General features: G+C 48.9%; 1 protein-coding gene across 12 annotated transcripts; it reads right to left on the reverse strand.

Moving 5' to 3' along the window:
• Nucleotides 1–139: 139 nt before the first annotated feature.
• SRRM2 (serine/arginine repetitive matrix 2) lies at nucleotides 140–18,371 on the reverse strand. 12 transcript variants are annotated; one of them, XM_032460250.1, is made up of 15 exons: nucleotides 18,148–18,366; nucleotides 14,691–14,963; nucleotides 13,686–13,793; nucleotides 13,343–13,507; nucleotides 13,094–13,171; nucleotides 12,596–12,658; nucleotides 12,459–12,491; nucleotides 12,197–12,247; nucleotides 11,934–12,026; nucleotides 11,066–11,258; nucleotides 3,286–9,986; nucleotides 2,255–2,542; nucleotides 1,043–1,156; nucleotides 812–925; nucleotides 140–726 (listed from the first exon to the last, which is right to left on the reverse strand). In XM_032460250.1, the coding sequence occupies exons 2-15, from the start codon at nucleotides 14,930–14,932 to the stop codon at nucleotides 717–719; spliced, it is 8,253 nt and encodes a 2,750-aa protein (XP_032316141.1). In that variant the 5' UTR covers nucleotides 14,933–14,963; nucleotides 18,148–18,366; the 3' UTR covers nucleotides 140–716. The 12 variants fall into 12 exon arrangements, with proteins under 12 accessions (XP_032316141.1, XP_032316140.1, XP_032316142.1 ...); XM_032460249.1 differs by lacking the exon at nucleotides 140–726 and adding an exon at nucleotides 1,299–1,924 and having other exon boundaries at nucleotides 898–925; nucleotides 12,596–12,655; nucleotides 18,148–18,367; XM_032460251.1 differs by lacking the exon at nucleotides 140–726 and adding an exon at nucleotides 1,299–1,687 and having other exon boundaries at nucleotides 898–925; nucleotides 18,148–18,367.
• Nucleotides 18,372–26,178: the final 7,807 nt, after the last annotated feature.

Below are 26,178 nucleotides of genomic sequence, written 5' to 3' on the forward strand. Positions count from 1 at the left end.
TCAGAGTGGTCCCCTCCCAGCATGCTGGTTATCAGCTAGAAAGCCAGTGTCGATTTGGGAGAGGGTTCTGTGGGGATCCATAGCCTAGAGCCACCCCAAGTGGCTCCTCCCTCAATAAACAGTCTGTAGACCCAGTTACTGCATTTCTCATTTTTATTTGACAGAAAAAGTTGCTCTTGCTGTACAGATTTTAAAAAACCAAAATGCCTTTAAGAAACGTGAAGAAAAGTTGGGGGGAGGGGGCCACAAACTTACTGGGAGGCCAGGAAAGGCCAACTAATTTCAACTCCTGCCTCTTCCAGGAATACCTCACTCAGGTTCCCAAGACCCAAACCTTCATTTGCCCCCCCAGAAACTTGAGGATAAAAGGGGGGCAGTGTTTCCCAGGCCCTTTCTAACTCAAGAGCTGGGAGTTCCAAGCTGTATTCTCCCCTCCCACAACTCCCATTCTCATTCCCACCCACCCCAAACCCCCCAAAACATGTGAACCAGGAAAAACTCACAGAGTAACATTTCACAGGAACAAAAAAAAAAAAAAAACCAAAAACAAAAAAAGGAAGAGGGAGGGAAAGAAGGGAGTCCTCCTCACAAGGTGCTGCCAGGGTTCAGGGAGGGGGTGGGCAGACAAGGACCCCTCCCACGGCTCTGCTGGGGTGAAAGGGGGCACTCCCTGTGGCTCCAGAACTTGGGGTGTGGTGGATTTCCCCCAAAAAGATTCACGGAGACCTGAAACAGAAGCGAGTTATCAATGCGGAGGCAAGCCTGGAACTCTAGGAAGGGAACCCAACCCTAGAGTGTGACTAAGACAGACCTGGAGGACCGGTGCCGGGCAGATGCACGGGGACTAGGTGTCTCCCTCCTGCGCTTGTGGCCTGGGGAGCGGCTGTCCCCACGCTGGCCTCTCCGGGAACCCCGCTCGCTGTTGCTGCAGTGAACAACAGACATGAGTCCATGTACAGGGCACCACCAACCCCTGGCACATTGGGCCCTCAAAAATTCATTAGTCAGTGGTGGCCAGACTGAGACACACTGGCTACCCTACCTCTGCTGGTCTCGTAGCGAGGGCTGGGGTGAGGAGCCGCGGCGCTCGGCAGGTGAGTAGCTGAGGGACCGGGAGTCCCGAAGAGAGTCTATTGGCTTCCGGGGGCTGCGGGACCTAGGAATCAGAGTAGGTCCCCATAGTGCCGGTCTCTTCCAAACCCACCAGCCAGCACTCAGGACCACCACCCCAGGTCCTGACCACCAAACCTCATACCACACGGGGCCAACCTCAGACCCACCTTCGTCCGCTCACTCACCCATCCGCCCGCACACCATCCACCGAGTGCCCGAACGGGCGGGGTACGGGGTGCAGCGGGGGGAGGCAAAGATAAAGACAGTCCCTGCCCTTGGAGGGACTCAGTCTGATGGTGATGGCAGGCCAAGGGAGGCTTGCTTGGCCCCGTGTGTGGGAAGCAGCCCCGAAGGACTGATATACATGGGTCAGGGGACCCAGGGGAGGGAGACGTGGGGAGGGGATGGGGCAGGGCGGGGCAGGGAAGGGGCAGGGTAGTCTTCTTGAAGGTGCTGTTTGAGCGGAGTCTTGCAGAACGAGGAGTTCACCAGGCGGACAAGGGAATTCCAGGCAGGAGGAACAGCATGTCCAAAGGCATGGGGTTCTCCTTAGACTGCAAGGCGCTGAGTGTGGCTGGAGCACAGGGCATGTGTGGGGGGCGGGCAGGAGAGGAGAACACAGGGCAGGCAAGGCCAGTTGGTGAAGAGCCTCACACGCCATTCCCGCAGAGGTGGGGCTTTATCCTGCAGGCCACAGGGCGTCCCGGAAGGATTTGTGGAGTGAAGGGAGTAACCAGATGTGCGTTTTAGAAAGATCCCTCTGGCTACGTGTGGAAGAGAATGGCGTGGAGGCAGGGAGACAGGGAAGAGGCTGTGGATAGAGTCCGGAGAAGATGATGGTGGCCAGACCAGAGAGGCCTGGCTGTAGCAACAGGGAGACTTAAAAGCTAGAATCCCTGGAACCTGGGAGCATGTTAGGGGTAGGGAGAGGAAGGAACCTATGACTCCCAATTCTGGCCTGAGCACTCACTTTGATGGTACAGCCCTCTGCCAGAACAGGGCACAATGGAGTAGCAGGGAGAGAAGAGCCCAACTTCTCCCATACAACCAGACACCACAGTCCACGTAAGACAGCCCAACAGGGATCTCACACCCCAGGGTCACATCCCACCCCTTCCATCTCAAACAAGGCAGCACTCACCTCCGCTCACCAGGGGGTGGCTTCTTGGGGCTTGCAGGTTTGGGCAAGGCCTGAGGACCAGGCTTAGCAGGGGAAGGGGAGGAAGAAGTAGAGGAGGAAGAGGAGGAGGAAGAGGAGGAAGAAGAGGAGGAAGAGGAGGAAGAAGAGGAGGAAGAAGAGGATGATGATGAAGAAGAGGAGGAACTGGAACTGGAGCTGCTAGAACGCCTCTTCCGCTTGGCTGGAGTTGGCTCCTGAGGACGTCCTTCTCGAACAGCCTCCTTTGGGGCTGGGGCGGGGCTAGGGACCCTGTGGGAGAAGAGTGTGTTACAAGGAGATAAGCTGCCCCAGCCCCAACCCTACCTTCCTTGGCCTGGAGGAACGGCAGTGGGGGAGGGGTGCCTGAGAAAGGCCCTGGGAACTCTCCAAGCCGGGAGCTGGTGAGCGCATTGCATTCTCTGGAGAGCAGTGGCCCCAGCTGACCCAACCTCTGCTAACACAAGCAACAGGCTGGGGCCCGCAGCAAAAGGGATCAAGGTTAAACCTCAAGAATGTCCCTGATGGAGGAATAAGGCCCCTGGGCTCAGGTGTGGAAGCCGAGCTGGGTGGTCTCCTTCCTCGGAGAGGAGAGCCGCAGCTTGGGGAGGCCTCTGTGCGTGAAGGTTGGCTGGGGGTGGGGCCGTCCTGCCTGGAGGCAGGGAGAGGGATAGGATGACCTCTGAAGATCCTTCCAGCCCAGGGAGTTCCTCTTGAGGTCTAACTGCCATCCCTCCTGCTGTAAAATTAAGTCCATTTCCTCTAGTTCTGTCCTCTGTAGAGACGGAAAACTTATCATTATCCTCTAGAGAATTAACCTTTTGAGACTTTTATCTGTCCCACTCCTCCCCCCACCACTGCCCCCACCCAGCATTCTCTTCTACCCCCAGCTTAAGGGTCAGGGTCCCCATACCTCCTCAAAGAGCCAAGGACCTCTGGATAGGGCTTCTCCCTCCCCACCCCCACCAACCATCCCCTAAACCTTCCCCGTAGACAAATTCTAAAAGTCCCCTCACCTCTTCAGTGCTACCTCAGGTTGAGTGGGAAGGCTAGAGCCCTCCGAGTCGCTAGAACTGGAGCCAGAGGAAGAGGAGGATGACGAAGACGATGACGACGACGAAGAGGAGGAGCTAGAGGAGGAGGATGATGACGAACTCCGCCGCTCCTTTGCTGGCTGCAGGGCAGCCACTGCAGAAGGCTGCTGGGCCCCCGTAGAGGCAGGTGGTTGCCCACCCTCTGGGTGGGACACCCCAGGGACAGGGCCAGAGAGCATGCCATTGTGGTCACCAGCAGAGGAGGTGGTTTTTGCCACCGTCCCGGAGGAAAGAGACTGAGACCCTGCTACAGGGGTGGTCTGGGCAAGCAAAGATCGGGATTGGTCAGAAAAAGCAGATGGCACAGGGGACCTAGGCCGATCCTGAGCTGGAGGAAGAACAGATTGTGAAGCCTGGGCCATTCTAGAAGCAGGGGAGGGAGCCCGGTCAGATGTCATCCTAGACTGGCTTGGGGCAGATGGTGGAGTTCTGGAGCCTGGGCCTCCTGGTGGGGTTCTAGACCTGGCTCGGTCCAGGAGCGGTGGTGAGGTTCTGCCACTAATGCGCTCATAGGCAGAGAGAGGCACCCTGGGGCTGGTGAGGTTTGCACCAGACAAGGCTGGAGCCATTCTAGCACTACTGAGGTTTGCAGGGGCCAATGCTGGAGGCGTTCTGGAGCTGGCAATATTCACAGGTGCTGTGGCATGTGCAGATCTAGGACCCACCAGGTTTGCAGGGGCCGGAGCCTGGGGTGTTCTGGAGCTGGACGGATAATTTGCAGCTGTCGGGGGTGTGCCAGAGCCCGTGAGACTCAAAGCTGCCAAAGCAGCCGGGGTTCTGGCTCCTGCTAGGTTCACAGCTGGGGCTGTTGGGGTACGGGGGTCAGCGAGGTTGACAGCCGAAGGTGCCACTGCTGTTCTGGGGCTGGCCAAGTTCATGGCTGCTGCTGCAGCTGGTGTTCTTGAGTCAGCCAGGTTCACTGCTGCTGGGATGGCAGGTGTTCTGGCACTGGCCAGGTTCATGGCTGCTGCAGAGGCTGCAGGAATCCTGCTGGCAAGGCTGGCAGCTGGGGCTGTTCTGAGACTCATGAGAGGCACTGGAGCTGGAACCTGGGACATTCTTGCAGCAAGGCCAGCTGCAGACATGGACGGAGGAGGTCGAGCAGTGCCAAGACTGATGGCCGTCAGGGCAAGTGCAATTCTAGACTGAGCATGGTTTTCTGGCACAGATGTTCTTGGGTGATCAGGAATGCGAGGACCTGGACCATCCATCATGGAACCACCAGCTTGCTGGAGGACAGACATGGGTGTTCTAGAGTTGCCGAGGGGTTCGAGCATTCCAGGTGATCTACAGCGGTCGAGAGGAGTTGGTGACATGCTAGGACGACTGAAGCAGCTCATTCTGGAGCTATTGAGTGCTACCGGGGGCGTTCGAGAACCAGAATGATTTCTTGTTGCTGGAGGAGTAGCAGAACGTGAGCGATCAGAACTACTTCCAGATGCAGAACGCCTGCGGATAGCTGGAGGAGATCTTGTTAAGGACCGTTTGCCCCGAGTTGTTCGCGGAGTACGGGATCTAGAATGGCGGCGAATAGCAAGCGGAGAGCGACTCCGTGAACGCTTGCGTGGCAACAGTGGGGTTCGAGACCTAGAGCGGCGCCGAATAGCTGGAGGTGTTCGGGACCTAGATCGGCGGCGTGTCACTGGAGAGGTTCGAGAGCGGGATCGCCTTCGAGTTACTGGAGATGTGCGAGATCTTGATCTCCTGCGGGTGACTGGGGACGTTCTAGATCTCGATCTTCTGCGAGTGATAGGAGAGGTTCTGCTTCGAGATCGCCTCCTGGTTACTGGTGGAGTCCTAGATCTGGACCTTCTCCGAGTCACTGGTGGAGTTCTAGAACGGGAGCGCCGGCGAGTCGGTGTTCTGGACCTTGAACGACGGCGTGTTACTGGTGGTGTTCTGGACCTGGATCGCCTTCGACTCACTGGGGAAGCTCTTGATCGAGATCTTCTTCTTGTCACTGAGGTCCTGGACCTTGATCGTCTCCTACTGACTGGTGAAGTCCGAGACCTGGACCTACGTCGGCTGACCAGAGGTGTTCTGGACCTTGATCGCCGGTGAGTGGCTGGAGAGGCCCGAGACCTGGAGCGTTTCCACGGGGCTGGTGATGTACGTGAGCGGGACCGCTTCCGACTGGTTGGGGGTGTCCGAGAGCGGCCTCTTCGACGTCGAGAGGAGGTTCGGGAACTCTCCTGCCGGGCAGGAGACCTTGAATGGTAACCAGAGCCTCCCCTACGGCGCCGAGTTACCCGAGACCTTGACCGGCTCCGCTGTCTTCTCCGAGAGGTTGACTGAGAAGATCCGGACCTATCTCGACGTCGGGTTGTTCTGGTTTTCTCCCTCCTTGAGCGGGAACGGGACCTCTGGAGCCCTCGAGGCTTTGGTGAAGGAGAACGGCCTCTCCTTGAAGTTGTCTTTGTGCGTGGAGATGAAGCTGAACGGCGCCGGCGTGAGGATCTCGACTTTTCCGCTGGCTCTGGGGAAGAAACTGAAGGACTCCTTCGGCGTCTTGGGGGAGTTCTAGAGCGAGTCTCTGGTGAGGACGATGCAGAGCGGCTTCTACGGGAGAGTCTGGTCTTCCTAGTCAGCTCAGGAGATGATCGAGAGCTGCGACGGCGAGGTGGAGTGCGAGACTTGGTCTTGGGCTCTGGTGACAACCTAGAGCTTCTTCTAGCAGTTCTGGATTTGGGAAGGTGTTCTGGAGAGGACTCAGAACTGCTGCTTCCTTCAGGAGAAGGGCCTCTGCCTTTGCTTGATGAACCAGATCTGCTTCGTCTAGGAAGGACCCGAGGGGCAGGAACCTTGTGTTCAGGAGAGGAATCAGAACCACTCTGTGCCCTGGGTGCTGCTCTTGGCTTATCTTTAACTTCAGGGGATGAGCCAGACCTACTATGCTGAGGAGAAGGCCGGGATTTGCTGTCAACCTCTGGAGATGATACTGAGCGACTCCTCTGTCTAAGTGGCACTCGTGTCTTAGCTTTAGAATCCGGGGAAGAGTCTGATTCACTTCCCTCCTGAGGGGATGCACTGGGTTTCCCATCAAGTTCTTGAGAAGATCCAGACAGACGTCTCTGCCCAAGAGGAGTCCTAACCACAGTCTTTTGTTCAACTGATGATTCTGAACCACTTCTTTCTCTCTGGGGGGTAAGACACTTGTTGTTGAGTTCTGGGGATGATGGAGAACGACTCCTTGGCCTAGGAGTCTGAGGCAAAGCCTTTGGTTCTGGAGAGGAATCACATTCACTTCTTCCCCTGGATGGTGTTCTAGGTATATCTTTCATTCCAGGAGAGGACCCAGATAAGCTGTGCCTTGATGGAGTCCCAGACCCATCTCTAAGGCCTGGGGAAGACCCAGACCTGCTTCTCCTTGAGGGGGTTCTGGGTAAACCATCTTTCAGTTCAGGAGAAGATGCAGAAGTACTTCTTTCCCTTGAGGGTGTTCTGGGTATAGCATCAAGCACTGGCGACGAAACACTTTGATTTGAGGACATTCCTGCTTTTTCCACTGCATCTGGGGATAACTCAGAACTGCTGTGTCTGGAGGACCTTGTTGATTGTTCTTTCATGTCTAGAGATGGTTCTGTCTCTAGCTGATTAGGAAAAGGTCCATGCAAATCTTCTTTAACCTCAGGAGAAAATCCAGTATTCATTTCTGCAACAGGACCTGAGTTTTTAAATTCTAAAGGTGATCCAAAGCTATTCTCCCTGGGAGGGGAGTTAGACAGTTCTTTACGTTCTGGAGAAAAATGTGGCCCACTCCAAGTTGAGGCCACTGCAGGGACTTCTTCCAAAGCCACCTGCGACTGGCTTTGGTCAAGAGTCAAAGACACAGCAGGCCTTTCTTCTATTTCAGGAGATGATTCAAAGTTACTTCTAGCCATTTCTTTAAGTTCTGGAGACAAATGGGGCAGGACCTGATTTGATGATTCTTCAGATTTCTCTACCACCTCCATTAATTCCTCATCTTGGCTTGGCTTAGCTAAAGCACTACTTTGGTCTCTTGTATCTGGAGATGACCCAACACCACCACTTTCCCTTGATTGTGTTCTAGGGGTGTCTTTGAGTACTGGTGAGGACTCAGGCCTATCCTGCACCAAAAGAGGACTCAATTTGTCTTTTGGTCTTGGAGATGATGCAGTAACATCTTCCTGAAGGAGTAAGCCAGCATTCTCTTTAGATTCAGAAGGCTCCAATCTACTCTGCCCCAGAAGAGACTTAGAGTCCATTGCAGGATATGGGGAAGAGTCAGACTGAGACCTACTCTGCTCAGGAGACATTCCAGATTTCAGCCTAGGACTTGCTGACAATTCACTTCTATCTTGTCTTGTTGGAGATCTGGGTGCCAGCTCAGTGATTGGAGATGAGGACCTGGACTGGCCACCCTTAGGAGGTGTTTGAGATTTGCTCTGCAGAGATGGAGATTCAGAATGACTCTGTCTCATTTCTGGACTTGAAATACCCAATCTAGAGTCCGGTGAAGTTGAAGATTGTCCTTTCTGTTGCAGAGATGAGGAACTGAAATAGCTCTCTCCAGGTGGTGTGCTAGACTTTACTCCTGGACAGAGGGAGAAGGATCCAGAGCAACTTTGTGCTGGTGAATCTTCAGACTTCTCTTGGGAACACAATGACTTTGACCCAGGAAGGTTATGCCCTGGTGGAGTCTGGGGCTTCACTTTGGGGCATGGAGAAGTAGACCCCAAGTGACTCTGTCTTAGTGGTGTTCCAGGTTTCACTTTGGTATCTGGAGAGGAGGATCTAGAATGGCTGTGTCTTTGCAACAATCTAGATTCCACCTTGGAGCAGGGAGACTCTGATCTGCTTTGCCTTGGAGGTGTTTTAGATGTTACTCTACTAGGACTTGGTGAAGAGGAGCCAGACTGGCTTTGGATTGGTGATGTTTTCGCCTTCACTTTGGGTTGTGGAGATGACGATCCAGATCTGCTCCGTCTTAGAGGTGTGCTAGATTTCACTCTAGGAGACGACCCAGAGCAGCTATGTCTCAAAGGGGTCCTAGACTTCACCTCAGGGTCAGGCGATGATTCAGAACGGCTCCGTCCTTGTGGTGTTGAAGATTGTTCATTTGCCTGAGGACTTGTTACAGACCCTTGCTGCAGGGGTGTTCCAGATTTCACTTTAGGATGAGGAGATGAACTGGAATGACTTTGTCTTGATGGTGTTTTAGATTTCTGATTAGGAGGCGGAGAAGAACCAGAGCGACTTCGCCTTAGTGGTGTTCTAGATTTAGCTTTAGGCTGGGATGACCCAGAGCGACTGCGCCTTGGTGTCTGAGACTTTTGTTTAGGGCGTGGAGAGGACCCTGAAAGACTTCGCCTCAAAGACAAGCGGGATTTTGGTTTGGACCTTGGTGAAGAGAGAGACCTGCTCCGCCTCGAAGAAACTCGAGATTTTTTCATTTCTGGGCTTGAGTTGGACCTGCTCCTCTGTGACGTTCTAGATTTGTTCTTCCGCTCCGATGATGAACCAGACCTGCCTCTTCTTTGTGGTGTTCTAGAATGGGATCTTCCCCGTCTAACTAGACTTCTACTACGGGATCGTCCTCGTCTTGCTGGTGTCCTAGATCGAGATCTCCCTCTCCTGGCTGGGGTTCTAGATGGTGACCGACCACTTCGTCTGGCCGGGGTTCTAGACCGTGACCTGCCACGTCTGGCTGGGGTTCTAGACCGAGACCTGCCACGTCTGGCTGGGGTTCTAGATCGAGACCTGCCACTTCTCCTGGCTGGTGATCTACTACGAGACCTCCGTCGTACCGGTGATCGGGTCCTAGATCTGCGCCTAGCAGGTGTCCTAGACCGAGACCTGCCCCTCCGGGCTGGTGTTCTAGACCGAGACCTGCGCCTAGTGGGTGTTCTAGATCGTGATCTCCGTCTAGCGGGTGTCCTAGACCGAGACCTGCCCCTCCGGGCTGGTGTTCTAGACCGAGATCTACCCCTAGTGGCAGGGGATCTAGAGTGTGACCTCCCTCGCCTTGCTGATCTAGACCTGCCTCTTCTCTGGGTATTTCTGCTCCTGGACCAGGCTGGTCGCTGAGGAGACCTAGAGCGGCCACGTCGCTGAGGACTTCTAGATCGTCCCCACCTCTGTGCAGACCGGGACCTACGCCACTGAGGGGACCGGGACCGAGAATGACCTCTCTTAGTAGGGGTTCGAGACCTAGATCTCCCCCTCTTAGTGGTGGTGGGGCTACGGGACCTTCCCACCCTACGAGAAGGAGTATGAGAATGTGACTTATCCCGTTTTGTTCGGCCATGTGAGCGACTCTTGGATGCAGGAGAAGAAGAAATCTCTCGGCGGGACCCTGGAGCTGGTGTGGGTTTAGGGCTTTCAGGGGAAGAGCTGGCATGCCGAGAAACTTTGGTAGGTTGAGGGGATGGTGGGCAGCTCTCTGAAGAAGACTGGGGAAGTTTCTCAGGAGACTTAGGTGGTGAATGTCCCTGAATAGGGGAAGCCTCAGATGGGGGGTTCACTGGCTCCTGACTTAAGGGGATAGCTGCATGGGGTTGTGGGGAGCCGCCATGTTGCTCAGCAAGGAGCGGAGTGGGAACAGATGGTTCTGGCCCTGTGCTGCTCCTTTCCGGAGAGGGACTAGGTCGAACTGCAGATTTCTAAGAGTAGAAAAGAGAGTAGGGATAGGGGTATGTAAGCACCAAAACTTCTTCACCCCTGTAAAATCCCAACACCCTTTTCAATGAAACTTTTCCTCCACACATCCCATCATACTAACTGATCCTTTTCCTCACCACAGGCAGTCATTTTCATTCAATAACAAGAGATCACAGAGCACAAAGAAGAAACAGAAGATTCGGATCTCAAGAATTTTACAGACTAAAGAAAAACAGAATGTGCTACATTTCACAAGATAACCATATAATGCTGAGTGCAGAAAAAAGGTTATTTTAAAATTTTAAAATGAAGACAAAGTAATTTCCCCAAATGGCTGACTTCACTCTTAAAAAACAACTACTGAAGTAAAAAAATAAAAACAAAGACTTGAAAACATGATTTATGTGACTCTAAAAACGAAGATGACATACAGGAAAATATAAAAAAAGAAAAACTCACAAAAGCCTTAAACGTAAGTCAAGAATGGTAAGAAGCAAATTAAGTTTCTCAGGTGATTCAATTTATAGTTTGGAAAAGCAACTCTGGATAACATGGGAAACAGACAGGAGAGCTACAAGTTTAGCAAAGAACAATTAAAAATACACTGTTATAGTTGAGGGAAGAAAACACGATTAGGGCTTAAATTAGAATAACAAGTATAAAAGAACAGGTACTGAAAAGACCTTTCTAAAGTAGTATTTTCAGACTGTAAGCAGCAACGGTTGAGTTGAAAAATTTTAATGAGACACAACCAGCACTTAATGAAACAGATACTAGAGACATGGTAAGCAGTAAAGTTGAATGCAGTTTATAAAAATTTTTTTGTTCAAGTTCTACCTAGGTACACATATAAACAGAACAGTGATGAAAAACCTATTATATCCAATTAAATTTGAAAGCCACAATTCTGAAAGATTTGCAGATGCAAAAAAGAACTTTATGAATAACTGAGAGAAGAATGCAGAAAACAAAACTGATTTCATTTCTCTTAATCAGCTCTTCCTTCTTTCCTTCACTTCAAACACCTATCCTAAGTCCACACCCTGCAACCTAATGAACAACCATCAACTGGGGAACATACCTCCTTGTCTTTATCTTTGTCTTCATAAGGGCTGCTAGGCTTTGTAAAAGGCTCTGGGCTACTAGGCTGTCCTGTGTTGGTGGTACCTGGTTCCCTGGAAGGGGCATCTCCCTCCCCTTGACGCCCAGAAGCAGGGGAAGGACTTCGCCCAGTCAAGGTAGCTGTATGAGTTTTAGCTGCAGCACTTCGAGACCTGAGGGAGGTAATTGAGGATGGGAGGAGAGAAAGGAAATCAGTTCAGGGGAGCACAGGAAAACCCCCTCCCCAGCTCCCTTCCACCTTTCCTGACTACAACCCTTTTCCAAAAAGCCTTCTCTCATTCACAAGATTCAAATCCCTCACATCGAAATTTAAGTCCAGTTCACTTTGTTCCTTCTCTTCTCAACAATTCCCCCAAATGTTCTCCCTCTACCCCTTTATCACCCCTTTATCTGCACCTCCCCCAAACCTCCCCAAACCCTCCACCCAGTCCATTCCCTACCCACTTCATTTACAACTCACCTCGGAGCCCACCTCCTTCAGGAAGCCTTCCCCGATTAAGGAAGCCGGGGTAAGGATTCCTTCCTCCCCCAGACACCACGAACAAACCACCACCCCCCCTATTCTGGCAGTCCATATACATCAGAACAGAACAAAAAATAACAAAATTTAAAACAACAAACAAAAAAAAAACAAAAACAAAAAAAAGAGAAGGGGAAATGTATATGTCTGTCCATCCTGTTGCTTTAGCCTGTCAGCTCCTAGAGGGCAGGGACCGTGTCTTCCGAATGGTCTGTGCAGCGCCTAGCACACCGTGGGCGCTCAATAAATATTAAATTGATTAACCCACAAGTCCCTCTCCCTCCCTTCCTCCTGGACCACCCCTTACCGACTGCGGGAAGTATCGGAAGAGGAAGCAGAGTCAGCAGAAGTTGAACGGTGGGCCCGCCGGCTCTTGGGGGCTGGTGTTGTACTTCGAGACCTGATGGGAGACCACACCACAGCTCAGGGTACTGTCACACATGTACTGGATCCCCTTCATCCAGCCCTCAACCCTTTACCAGCAAGGGGCATGACTGAGTCTACCCTATCCCCCAGGTGCATTCAACTACCCCTTAAGCAAATTCCACTCTAATTCACAAATTCACTCACCGCTTCCGTTTCTTATCCTTAGATTTACGTTTGCTCTTTGGAGTAGGAGACCTGGGAAATAAAGCAAGATTATTTAAAATAGTAATTTTTAAAGAAAGAAAATCAAAAGTGAAATGGAAAGAGTTTCTGACAGCAGGAAATCAAGGAACAGACTGATCTTTACTTCAAGAAAAAGAAACCCCCCGGAGAGCAAGTAAGGGCATCAAGCAATGGCTCAGGGTTCCACATGCCACCATGTTTCCCCGCCACAAAGAGCTCTTACCTATGCTTCCGTTTCTTGGATTCAGATTCTGACCTGTTGGTTTAAAAATAAATTAATTAAAAAAAAAAACATAAACCACTATCTATGCCTAGACTTACCAAACTTCTCCAATTACTCCACATAATCCCACCTCATACCTGTGCTTCTTCTTCTTAGAGCTCTTCTTCCTCTCTCGTCGAGGAGAGCTGCTCTCTGACCTGCTAAAAATGAGATGAGACAAAGTTATTCAGCTTGGCTCCTTCCCTGGCCCACTTACTCATAATCAATCCCAAGAAAAGGCTTCTAAAGCACAGAACAACTCGAACAGCATCAATATGCCAGACCTAAGCCCAGAACTATTTATTCTCCAAGAAGCGTTAAGTACCTCCTATTATGTCGACAAACCTCAAAATGGGGAAAAAAAAAAAATCCAAAATTCTGCCGATAGTCCTTATTGAAAGAACTGCAGAATCAACCATTCCCTCCTAAAGCTGCACACATTACCTCTCCTGACTAAGACTTAAATGGTAACTCCCTCTTCTCCAAATTTTCTGACAATTCTCTCCTGCTTCCTAGAAACAAAAATTCTATTTCCAGAGACAGAACATGACAGGATTGGTCCTCTGGCTACTAGAATAACTTTCCAACTAACTTACCGTCCTCTATCTTTCTTCTTTTTCTTCTTCTTTTGCTTTGGGGTTGGTGAGCGAGAACTGCTAGACTCCCGAACAAGGCTGGAAAAAGATGAAGAGGCAGAGGTGGGTGCTAAGACAAATTTTCTTAAACATTTCAACTTCAGAAAAACAAAATCTGAAGATTCTAGGAAGAAATAGTCCACCAAAAAAAAAAAGCACTTAGTGCTTAGAATTAAGAGAAACTGACACTGGTTTCTTTGTCTTGTGTACCTGTACGGTTTGGGAGGCTCAGGAGCTGGTTGTTTAGCTTCTCGAGCACGACGCTGAGGATCAAAGGAGCTGCCATCCACATAGGAATCACTGATGCCAAAGGCAGCCCGGAGTCGCTCATTCTTCTTCTCATTCAATTCTGCCAACTGGTGAGTCTCAGTTACCCTAGAGGAGAAAAGGTCAAAGGTCTGAAGGAGATAAGAGTAAAAAGCAGAGTCATATTCATACAACTGTAGTCAGGGCACGGGAAAACGGAGATGAGAGCAGGGAGACAGTCTAAAGGAGAGGAGAGCAAAAGCAGCAGAACAGAGTCCCGAGAAAATCGAGAGAGGAAAACACTCACGATGGCCTCTGCCCTGGGGTCTCCTCCTTGCCCCCAGGGTTCACATCCTTCTCCAGCAACATGAGTCGAAAGGTCGCCACTTTTTCCTGAATTTGCTGTTCCTCGTACCTAAAGAATAAATCCCTTCAGGGTTAGAGTCTGACTAGACACTCTTCCCCAGTCCCACGTTTACAGTTCCCTCATTCCCAGCAGGATCCCTTCCCTCTCCATGCACACACAGAATTTTTCATTCACTGTCACCCAAAGGGCCCTTCTATTAAATCCTGCTCTATTCCTGTCATCTTTCATCCCTCCACTTACTACACCCTCTAGAACAGTGGATTTTAAACATGCTACACTCCAGGGGTCAAGAGAGAAAAGTTAAGCAGGCAGAGTTCCAGGTGTTCCTCCCCAACTTCAACAAGAACAGATCTTTCATTTCCTGGGATTCCAAAGTAATGTGCGTTGTTTAAAAGGGGAACCACTGCTGAAGTTTGAAAACCACTGCTCTAAAAGGTTTTCTACCTGAATGTGCTCCTTTTCCAAAATTTCACTTTCCTACCCAACCCATGATCCCCTTTTCCAGGTATTACTCCTCCCTGTTTTCCTGCCTTTGCTATTCTCCAAGGCCTCAATCCTTAAATCCATTTACCTTCCTTTTTCTCTACCAATGACAACACGTATCAGCTTCAACTTATCTAACTCTTGTCTCTTGCTTGGTCTGCTTTCCCACCTCTCCCTTAAAGCACATTTTTGTTTCTCAGTGGCCTCCCTCTTTCCCCGTGTGCCTCCATCTAACTAATTCAGACTCCCTCACTTTCCCTCTTATGTCCTAGACACAGTTTCTCCATCTCCCACTTCGAACTGTCCCTTAACTCCTTTCACTTTGCTAGCTCCTTTACCTCCTCCCCTCCTACAACTCCTCTCAGGCCTCTTTCAACCAGCCCTAAGCTCCCTACATATCCCACCTAACACCCCCAGCTCTGCACTCACTCAGTGCTTGGCTCTCCCCCAGCCCTCCCTCACCCCTGCTCTTCCATCATCTCCTCCAGCTCGAGGCATCGCAGCTCCACGCGCCGCTTGCGCTCGTGGTCCAGGATGTCAGGATTAGGCCGCTTCACCAGGGCAGCCTCCAGGCGCCGCAGTTCCTCCTCTCCCTTGTAGTCAGGCCGCTCACCCCGGCGGCCCCGCACCAGGGACAGGTTGCGCTGGACGTAGCCGTTGGTGCCGCTGCCCCGGGGCGTCGGCAGCCCGATCCCGTTGTACATGGCCCCGTGCCCGGGGGGGGCACCACCGCTCCTGAAGGGGAGCGGGGAGACACGGGTCAGGCCCCTGGCCCCAAACTAACCACTTACCACCCACAAATCCCTGTTCTTCTTCAACCCTATTTCAATATGTATCTCCACACTAAACCTCTTTTAGCTGCATTATCTTCCTGGTCTCCTAACAAAATCCCTTCTTCATCCTTCCCAAACTTTTCTTTCCACCAGATAACCGTTTCCCTCAGTGTGCAAGCGCCATTCCTGCTTGCACCTAGATTTTCTTTCACATCCCAGACAAAGATTCTATTTCTCCCAAGTTTCTCCACACTGTCCCTTACTCTCCTTTGGCCCCAATAAGCACAAGCAATATCCTCACCAACCACTCTAACTCCTAACCTCTGGTGACTAACTGAGGCCTCCAAACAGGGAAGAACAAACACCAAAGATCTGTGGCACCCAAGGGCCTGCAGTCCAAGTCTAAAGACTCCTCCAAAAACTGACCTATGGATTTCAGGCTACCCTAAAGATAGCCTTAAATTATGAATAAAAACTGAACAGCCCCTAGATATCCAAACAGGCAGACTGATTGTTTAAGATAAACCGAAAGTGTCCTGTGCAGCCTCATGACCAGACTAAACACCAGCATGAACATCAGAAACACATGAACCTTGGATGTTATCCTCTTAGCCTTCGCCTCTCAAGGAGCCATTTCCTATCAACTATACTGACTGATATGTATTCCCTCAAATTCCTTCCCAATAGAATTTCTCATGTGATTTGCAGCTCACCTTGCTCCTTTTAAATAGTACTGGTTTTCAACTCAATGCTTTAAACACATCACACCAGCCTCCTCTGTTCCAACTATCCCCATACCTTCTCTACATTCCTTCTCCTATAAGTACTCAGAAAACTCCCACTTTTTATACCTCACTTTCATTAAAGTCAAACTGTCAGCTTTCCCTAACAGTCCTGTTATCTCACTTTCTAGTTTTCCAGCCCTGCCTTAACCCTCTCACGTGTTATCACGTGCCTACCACCACATTCTATCCTCTCAATCTATCCCAACCCCAGCAAGATTCTGAAGAGCCCTCAGACTCTAATTTTTCTGATCAGAACTCTTGACTACACATACTCTACTACTTTCTCTTGCTATATATACTATTATTTCTTTCTCCAACTCATCCTGTCGAAGATAGTTTCACAGGGGAAATGTATGAGGGAAAACAACCCCAGGGAAGAACTCAAAGAATAAAGTGGAGAGATTAGTGAAGTAGAGGGAAAAAAACAGAACTGGATAAAAGGGAAGGCTTTATTTTTAAAAATTCCAGAAGAAACATCATACAAATAATAGGAAAAATACATTTAAGTCCTCTCTCAAAGTTTAGGAAAATGTTTAATGAAAGGGAGACAGCCCAACTCTAGCACAGTTTGGAGCTCCCTACCCCCAAACTCTAAGGCTGGATCCCTGCCCACTTCCTGTAGCATACTCAGAGAAGTAAAATTTTTAAAAATATAGCCAAACTAGAATAAAGAGTGACAGATGAAGCTAAATCTAGGGAAGGCAAATGGAATTGTGTGAAGAAATGAAATATTTATCACACAAGAAATCTTCCAACCCTCACTTTTTCTCAAATACCAATCCTCCCCACTCTAAACCTAGGTCTCCTTTGGTTCTCTATACCCCACCTAGTTTCTGCTGCCCTTGCAAAATGCTTCTGACCTGCAATTAATTCTTCAGCATAACCATTCACCCACACTTCCATACCACCTCACACAATAATCCTCCCACTCCTTGGAGAAGGAAAACCATTAAGCAAAGGGTATTAAGTCACAGTAGGTTAAACTTTCAGGGAATGTGCTTAAAAAAAAAAACCCACATAAATACTACAGCATCCAAGACAGTGCTCAAAACACTAAAAACAAAAACAAAAACGGGCGGAGGATATCAACAATGCACACACAAGTCACCAAAACCAGGCAATTTTATAAAACAGGGATTCATAAGCTGCAGGCCAGGGACTGTGGGTATGCAAAAGTCACCCAAGCTAAAAGCAGAAAATAAAAGGAAGCTGCAAAAAAAAAAGCAAGTTTTTTTTTTCTGTTGGAAAATCATCACAATGCCAAAATAACGAAATAGAAGGGAGTCTTGAAATTCAGTATCACGATATCGAGGGGGAAATCGCACCAAAAAGGGAGAGGAGTGTGCAGGAAAATGGATCTAAATAAGCACAGCAAGCTCAGCACTGGGGCACTTTAACAGCTGAGTGGACATTACAGAATCCAGAAAGCTAAAACACTAACTTAAAAAGAAACCTAGACTCCCACACTTAAGAAGAAAGACAACAAAACACTTCTCAATTTTTTTTTGACCCAGGAGATCTTTCATAAGCGTTTGAGTGGAAACCAAGGCTTAGAAGAGCTGTATGCCAAATAATGACAAAGTCCAGACTTTTCTTCTTAAGGAAGGGCTCCAAAAGCCTCGTCCCCAGCTTTCACACAACTTTTGGGAAGATGATGAAAAGTGTAAGAAAAAAAGGAGCACATGACCGCCTTTACACATCTAAGCTTAGTGCGTAATTTTTTTTAAAGGTTTAGCGCTTTCTCTAACACTTCACGGCGGACAGTAACGAGTCCAAACGGTCTCATTCTCCCGGGCATCTAGTTCAAGGCCTTCTCTGCATTAGCAGAGCGGCCAAGACCTATTTTCGGCCTTGAGGGATGGGGGAGGGGGCTGCGCGGCGCCCCGCAGTCTCGGTGGCTCAGGACCGGACCACAGGTCGCCAGGAGGGACGGGTAGGCCAGAAGCGGGAGAGGCGAGGGGGAAAGAATACGGGGGCAGAATCGCCGCCGCCGCAGCCCCCTTCCCGCCGAGAAAATGTCGGAAAGGACAGCTGCAGGAAGGCCTCCTCGGTCGCACGCCTCGGGGAGGCGAGAAACCGAGTCGCGCGCTCCCTCTTCCTCGCAGAGGACGCGCGCGAGTCCAAGTGCAGTCGGCGGCGCGCGCCGTTGCCATGGGGGAGGGGGAGGAAAATAAGAGCACGCGCGCGACAGGAGCCGCGAGAAGGGGGGAGGGGAGGCAGGCGAGCGAGGACGTCCGCGCGAGCTAGGGGCGGCGAGCGCGCGTGCGCGCGGCGGCCTAGGCCGTTCTCCGCGGGCTTTGGCCTGGCGCCGGGGCCGCCGCCCCTCCCCCACCCGGCTCGCGCGCTCCCTCACCCTCTCACCCGCCGCCGCCGCCGCCGCCTCCGCCCGCTGCCTCCGAGGGGGAGAGGTGCTGCCGCTGCTCGAGCTCCTGAGTCCCTCGGGGCCTGGAGCCGCCGCCTCGCCTCGCCTGTCCGTCTGCCTCTGCCGACACCAACGCCTCCTCGCTTCCTCAGGGGCCGCAGCGGGCTCTGACTGCGCCACTCGCACCCGCCTGGGTCGCGCTGCACGTCAGCACGACCAACTAAGCACGTAAGCACGCAGCCGCGCGCTTCGCAGGGCCCGCCGGGAACCGTAGTACACCCCGCAGCGTTGTGCGCAGGCGCTGAAGCTGTACCGGGAAGTGTAGTTTTTTAAAGCCCGAAGGAGGGTCAACTCTGTAATGGAAAAACTACGATTCCCAAACGGTCAATTGCAAGTAAGGGCATGGGAGCGGACCGGAGAAAGTAGCGTATTCCGGAGAGTTTCCGCTGAGGAAGCGGCACGCGGCAAACGCGACATCGCGAGCGTCGCCAGCGCTCTCCCCGGCCTCCCGCCTTCGTCCCAGAGTATTCTGGGAGTTGTAGTTCTAGTGGGGCGCGGAACCCGTATGTAGCTGCGCCCTTCCCCCTCCACCCCCACGACCGCCATTTTGTCTCCCCATGTTGGGAGTCGATGGGCCCGAACCTAACTACACTGCCGTTTCCATGTGACCACAGGCATCCCAGGGCGAGAGCGGGGCCGCGCCGCACTCGTCCTTCCGCACCAGGCAGAATCCCGCACCAGGCAGAATCCCGCCCCACGGCCGGGCCAGCGGACACCCCTGACACCCCAGAGCCCAGCTTCAGGCCCAGGGCCCGAGCCAAAAGCCGAGCCAGCAGGCCGTGGTGTTAGCAGTTTACACCCGCTTAGACGGTACTGAATAGGGCCGGCTACCGGTAGAGAAAAATTTTTGTTACCTTCGAGTAAGGCGGCCAGGCAGCGATGTGATTAACTCCTTCAGAACCTCGGACGTGTTATATACGTGACAGGGCGGACAAGAACGTTAGAAACGCTCTTAGATATTTCACCCCTTTACAGAATCTTATGTTAATTGTTTTAACACACACCCCCCCAAACCTGAGAACCAGCCAGTTTCCCTCAGAGCAGAATTGAAAGAAGCTGGGCTTCTCAGGCAGGCCAAAGTTTCATCCCGACTTACGGACTCGCACTGAGCGGTCCTGGTTTTCTGTGGAGTCTAGAACTCTCAGCAGTACCCAGCATATGGCACCTACTTGATGAACTCTGGTCCGTTTGAATTTGAGGGATTGTATTTGGTATTACTCAGTTTTTTTTTGTAAGCTGCCCACGGAAGGATAAACTCATCTCAGATGCTGGAACTGGGAGACTCACCGCTCTGTGTAGGAGCTGGAGCTTCGGCTTACAGTGCCCAGGATGTTGTTCTAACCCTGCCTTGAACTTGGGCACCTTTGGATGTTGCTTCCATGAGCTGAGTAATTTATGGCAAAGTGGGAAAGCCTTTGTCTTTTGGGGCTTAAGCTGGTATTTCTGAGGTTGAGGTTGAGTTTGCTGGTTTCTTAAAACCCACCACTTTCAGTGAGACCCTTTCTTGTAACCAAATTCCCAATGATACTCTTCACTGTATTTACTGAACATTTTGTGCTAAATTCTGATCAGGAATCACTGCATTAAACTCGCATGACAACCCCGTGGGGTAGGTGTTACTCTCCTTTTCCTATGGGGACAGCTAAGGATTCCCTTACCTAACCAGACTACCGTTTTAAAAAATAAGGAAAGTGATATTGAAATACTATAATCTACAGACGATGGAGGTGATATCAGTTGTTCTGATAATATCCTTAATAGCCAAAGAAAATTCAGAATCATGCATGTTGCATTCAGTTGACCTGTCCTTTAATCTGGAACAGTTTCTGATCTTTGTATGTCATGACATTGCCATTTAAGGATACAAGCCATTTATTTTGTAGAATGCCCCTCAGTTTGGGTTTGTCTGATGTTTCATCACGTTTAAATTCAGATTAGACGCTTTTGGCAGGAAGACCACGGAAGTGATATGCATTCTCAGTGCAGAGTCGGAAGACATACATCTTGCCCAATAATTCCAATTACTGATGACACTGACTTTGATCTGACCTTGATCATTTTGTTAAGGAGGAGTCAACCAGGTTCCTCTAACATAGAATATCTAGTTTAAGTAATTAAAAAAAAAAAGTTACCTACTGGAAATTGTATTTAGAAACTTAAGATCTTGGTTCTAGATGTACTTGTAGTTACTGTGGTGTCAAAAGTAAAGAAGTTACTTTTAGGCCTTCTTGAAGGATAGAGCTGAAAAATGCTTGAGATGTATATGTCCAAAAGTTTATACTCATATCCCCAATTCCAATCTAATGCTGCAGAGTGTATTCCATTCTTCTCTTTATCCACATTTGTAACACCATTCTCCAACTGTGAAGAACTTGGCTTCCATTTCCCCAATATGTTTACTTGTTTGCTCAATCCTAGAATTCCAAAAAGTATCTTCAAGATTGTTCATCCATTATTCTTTAAAAAAAAAAGTCTATTTGGTTAGAGTTCTTTTTTTCTTTAGCTTGAGGGTATCTGTTCTATTTAAATACTATATTCAAATCACTAATTATCAGAGAAATGCAAATCAAAACTATAATGAGGTATCACCTCACACCAGTCAGAATGGCCATCACTAAAAAGTCCACAAACAGTAAATGCTGGAGAGGGTGTGAAGAAAGGGAACCCTCCTATACTGTTGGTGGGAATGTAGTTTAGTGCAGCCACTATGGAGAACAGTATGGAGGTTCCTTAAAAAACTAAAAATAGAGTTACCATATTGATCATCATTGTCCATTGATCAGCAATCCCACTCCTGGGCATGTATCCAGAGGAGACTCTAATTAAAAAAGATACATGCACCCCAATGTTTATAGCAATACTATATACAATAGCCAAGACATGGAAACAACCCAGATAACCATCGACAGATGACTGGATAAAGAAGTTGCAGTATTTTTATATAATGAAATACTACTCAGCCATAAAAAATAATAAAATAATGCCATTTGCAGCAACATGGATGGACCCAAAGATCATCTATTCTAAGTGAAGTAAGCCACAAAGAGAATGAAAAATACATATGATATGACTTATATGTGGAATCTAAAACAAATAAAAAAAGACACAAATGAACTTATTTATAAAACAGAAACAGACTCACAAACAGAAAATAAACTTATGGTTACCATGCAGGGAGAGGGTAGAAAGGGATAAATTAGGAGTGTGAGATTTGCAGGTACTAACTACCATATATAAAATAAACAAGTTTATAAACAGTAGCACAGGGAAGTATATTCAATATTTTGTAGTAACCTATAATGAAAAAGAATATGAAAAGGAATATATGTATGTGTATGTATGACTGAAACATTAGGCTGTACACCAGAAATTGACACAACATTGTAAACTGACTATGCGTCAGTAAAATAAATAAATAAATAAATACTATATTCAAAAGTTACTTGAGTTACTTGGTGTTAATTTTCCTCACCTTTGAGTGTGTTTATGTTATTCTTATGCTTTGGTTCATTTGTTCCTGTTTGTATTAAATCTTAGGATTTTTTTTCTCCTAACCTTGGAGATTTTATTTAGTTTATTTTTCTGAAAATGTGAAACAATAACATGGTTCCAAAATGCAAGTCTGTATGAAAAATTATACTCAGAGAACTGGCTTCTCTGCCATTCCCTCTGTCCTCTCCATGCAAGTCCTGCCCACTACTTTCTGCTAACTGATCTCAGTCCTCTCCGCTCTTTGCTCCATAGCTTTCTTTTTGCTCAAGTGAGGAGGCAAATGTATATATTTTTTTAATTCCCCTTTCTTATGCAAGGGTAGCATACTAGCCATACTCTTGTGCACTTTACTTTTTTCACTTAGCAGTATATGGAAATCATTCCATATCAGTTCACAGAGATGTGTGGGTGGACTTTTATTCAACTACTCTTAGATGTATGGGTGTCTAAATTCTTTGATATTTTGTAATCACAAACCATGCTGCAATGAGTAACCAAGTGTACGTGTGTTTTCATATTGTTGGGGTAGCTGTAAATCTTCAAGGTAAATTCCTAGAAGTGGGATTGCTAGGGCAGAAGGTAAAGACAAATGTAGGTTTTTTTTTTTCAATTTCAGAGTTTTGGGGTTTTTTTTTTAATTAAGGAATGTCATTTTACAATGCTACATCAATTTCTGGTGTACAGCATAACGTTTCAGTCATATATATATACATACATATATTCCTTTCACATTCTTTTTCATTTTCATTATAGGTTACTACAAGATATTAAATATAGTTCCCAACAAATGTAGTTTTGTTAGTAATAACAGTCCTCTCAGTGAGGGTTATACCAATTTGCATTCCCCCTGGTAAAACACAAGAGGGCCTGCCTTCCCACAGCCTCACCAGCAGAGTAGGTTACTATGCTTTTCAATTTTTGCTAACCTGATAGATGAGAAATGATATTCCACTGTCAGTATTTTTTGTGTGAGGTAAAATGTAAATAATGTAGAATTTACCGTTTTAACTATTTTTAAGTGTACAATTCAGTGGCATCAACTACATTCACAAGGTTGTACAACCTTCACCACTATCCATTTCCAGAACTTTTTCATTCCCCAAACTGAAACTCATTAAATAGTAACTCCTCATTCCCTGCAACTCCAGCCCCTGCTAACCTCTATTCTGCTGTTTCTATGAATTTGCCTATTCTAGTATGAGTGGAACCATAAAATAGCCGTCTTTTCACATGTGGCTTATTGTACTTAGCATACTGTTTTTAAGGTTTATCTGTGTTCTAGCATGTGTCAGAATTTCATTCTTTTTTGAAATTTTGTTTTTTGGTTTTTTGGGGAAGTAGGTAATTTGGTTTATTTATTTTTTATTATTGTTTTTTAATTTAACAGAGCATTCTTTTTCAATGCTGAAAAATATTTCATTGAATGCATATATGCCACATTTTGTTTACCCATTCATTCATTGATGGACATTTGACTTGTTTCCATATTTTGGGTTTTGTGACTAGTGCAGCTGCTAACATTGTATGCAAATCCTGTATGGACAAACATTTTCATTTCTGTACTCCAGAGATGGCCTCCTCTTTGGGCCTCTGGGCTTCACCTCCAGTCTTCACGAGAACTCCAGAAAGATTTTTAAATTTTCCTTTGAAACTTTATTTGTATCCTACATTGTCGGGTGTTGAATAGTGGCCCCCCCAAAACTTCATGTCCCTCTAGAACCTCAGAATGTGATCCTATTGGAATAAAGGGCTTTGCAGTTGTAATCAGTTAAGGATCTCCAGAAGAAATCATGAATTGTGAACTTAGAGTAGGTCCTAAATCCAATGACTGGTGTCCTTACAAGAGGAGACACAGAGACACACAGTGAGACAAGTCCATGGGAAGGTGGAGACAGAGGTTAGAGTGATGCAGCCACAAACCAAGGAATGCCAGCAAGCTGGAAAAGGCAGGAATAGGCCTCCCATAGAGCCTCTGGAGGGTGGGAGGCTCTGCGACACCTTAATTTAGGACTTCTGGCCTCTAGACTGTGAGAGGCAAACTCCTGTTGTTTTAAACCACCCAGTTTGTGGCAATTTGTTACGGCAGCCACAGGAAACCCATACACATAGGTAAGCCATGTTCATCGTAGGAAACATGAGAAAATACAGATAAGTGAAAAGAAAGGAAAAACCGCACGTAGGCAGTCCCACCCCCAGAGACAACCATAGTTAACATTTCGGTCTATCTCAGAAGTCATATTTCTAAAATGCAACCTCCTGGAATGCTTGACACTGTCCCAAATGTCTTCAGGATAAAATCTGAAACTGCTTAATAGGGCCTCTCAGAACCGCACCTTTTTCAAGCCTCTTTTCCTTCCAGTCTAAGAAGCCACGTGCACACTGGCCTCTGCTTGCTCCCCAGGTGGACAGGCCTTGCCTGCGCTTTCAACCTCTGGTTCCCCGGCCGACCTGCAGCGCCCCCCCCCCCCCCCCCCGGCCTGTGGAAGCACTCCTCCTGTTGGAATTTAGGCCGCTGGACGGTGGGGCCCGTCAAGCGGTGACCCCTGCAGCGGGAGTGGGCGAAGCGGCTCCCACTTCCACTTCTTGATTTCTGGACCTGGGTATCCTGGAGCTGCCATTCCACCAAGACAATGCAGACCACAAACAAACAAATACATAAGCAATTACCAAGCATGGGAACGGCTAGGCTAAGGAGGACATAAATGGGGCACGAGTGGCGGGGGGGTAGGTGTGGAGGTCTGGAAAAGGATCTCACCTTCGCCTCCAGAGGGAGACCAGATCCCTGCAGAAGAGCAGCTTCTGGGGCCACTTGTGAAGGTTTCCAACATCACTTTTTTATCTAGAGACCTCAGTCCCAGTCCAGCCCCTCCCATAGTCCTGCAAGACGGTCCTGGCTAGGCCTGGTAGCTTCCAGGCCCTGTGTGGGCTCCATGGCCTGGCTCAGCACAGGTGGGGCTGGGTACACACCAAGCAGAGTGCTTGCCTGAGCAGCCTCTTGGCAGCACTTGGCACCCAAAGAAACCTTAGAGCCCCTGGAAGGTGCCCCTGTTCTTGTGCCCAGGACAGGAAGAAGTCAACCCCCAGCGAGGACCCGGATAAGGGAAAGCCTTCCCTGGGCAACAAGGCTGGTCCTGAGCCTGAGCCCTCACGGGCACCGCCTCCTTCCTGTACCCGGCAGCCCTTGTGCAGGGCGCCCTGGCCCAGGTCAGCGTTGGACTGCCCACTCCTTCCTTCTCAGGCTGGATGCTCTCTGTAATTTGGGAGTTTCTGGAGCTTTTAAAGCACCAACTTTATTTGCTTGGGACTGTTTCTTTAGTCTCTTTCGAGAGGTTAGCAGTGGAGGCTTTATGAAAATGCAGATGAATTATAACTGCCAGGCCTGGCAACTTTTTATTTTAAAAAATACTGAGAAAAAAAAAAAAAAACACTGAAAAGTAAAAGATCAACTAACCAAAATCTCATTACTTAAAAATGATAAAATATAAATATATTTTGTAAAATATAAAGTGGTGCTTCCCCAACTGGTGCCCCCCACTGCAGCGCCCTCAGAGACTTTGGAGGGAGCTGCTTGCTGGAGGGGCCACAGAGCACTGCATGGGCGGAAGCTCAGACAGAGACATTCGTGCATGCGTAGTGTTGGCAAAACTTCATAATACAAGAAGAATGGGAAAAAAATGCCCATCTATCGGATATTAAAGTAGCTGTGAAATAACCTCGCCTTAAAAGAGAAACTCTTTATTCTCCTGGTTCTCAAGGGACACAAGTCAGGCAGGCTGCAGTCTCCTCAAAGGTAGGTAGGTAGATGCAGAGACAGTGGGATGGTGGGTGGTGGATGACAAATGATTAAGGCGAGTGGCATTTTGTATGTGTCAGGGACCCTGGCCCCTCCTGGGCCTCCCCCTGCAGGACCTGTCCCCAGAAGGCCTCAGGCTTCCTCCTGGTAGCCCTCCCCTCCCAGGCCCAAGTGTCACCTCCTCCAGGAAGTCTGCCAGGACTGAAGCCTCCTCCTGTCTGAACTCCCAGGGTAAGTGTCTTCTGCCAAAAATGCTGGCCCTCCGGGGATTATGAGGAGTATGGCCTGGAGCTGCAGACTGAGCAGAGGGGGTAGGGGTGATCAGATTTAGAGGCTGGACTTGAAGCTGTGTTTACACAAGGAGCTCAGCGTCCTCTTCAAATGGCTCAGAATTCTGGAGTCTTTGGCCCCACTCCCTGCAGCCAGTGGCACTGCCCTGCTACATTCCTTCTCTGCCAGCTCCGTGGGAAGCCTGCCCAGGTGCCAGCTCTCTCCCTCTCTCCCTCACCCGCACATGGAGTCCCTAGTTGTCTCACAACTAGGTACATTTTAAATGCTTTTATTTCAGAGCAAGTGAAAGAGAAAAATAGAATGAACCACAGTGACTTCAAAAAAAGTCACATGGTTTTCGTGAAACCACTGCTTTTCTAAGAAGCCATCATGAGCACACAAGAGAGAGGAACCA

The sequence above is a fragment of the Camelus ferus genome, chromosome 18 (assembly GCF_009834535.1).
Source record: "Camelus ferus isolate YT-003-E chromosome 18, BCGSAC_Cfer_1.0, whole genome shotgun sequence".
Lineage (NCBI taxonomy): Eukaryota > Metazoa > Chordata > Mammalia > Artiodactyla > Camelidae > Camelus > Camelus ferus.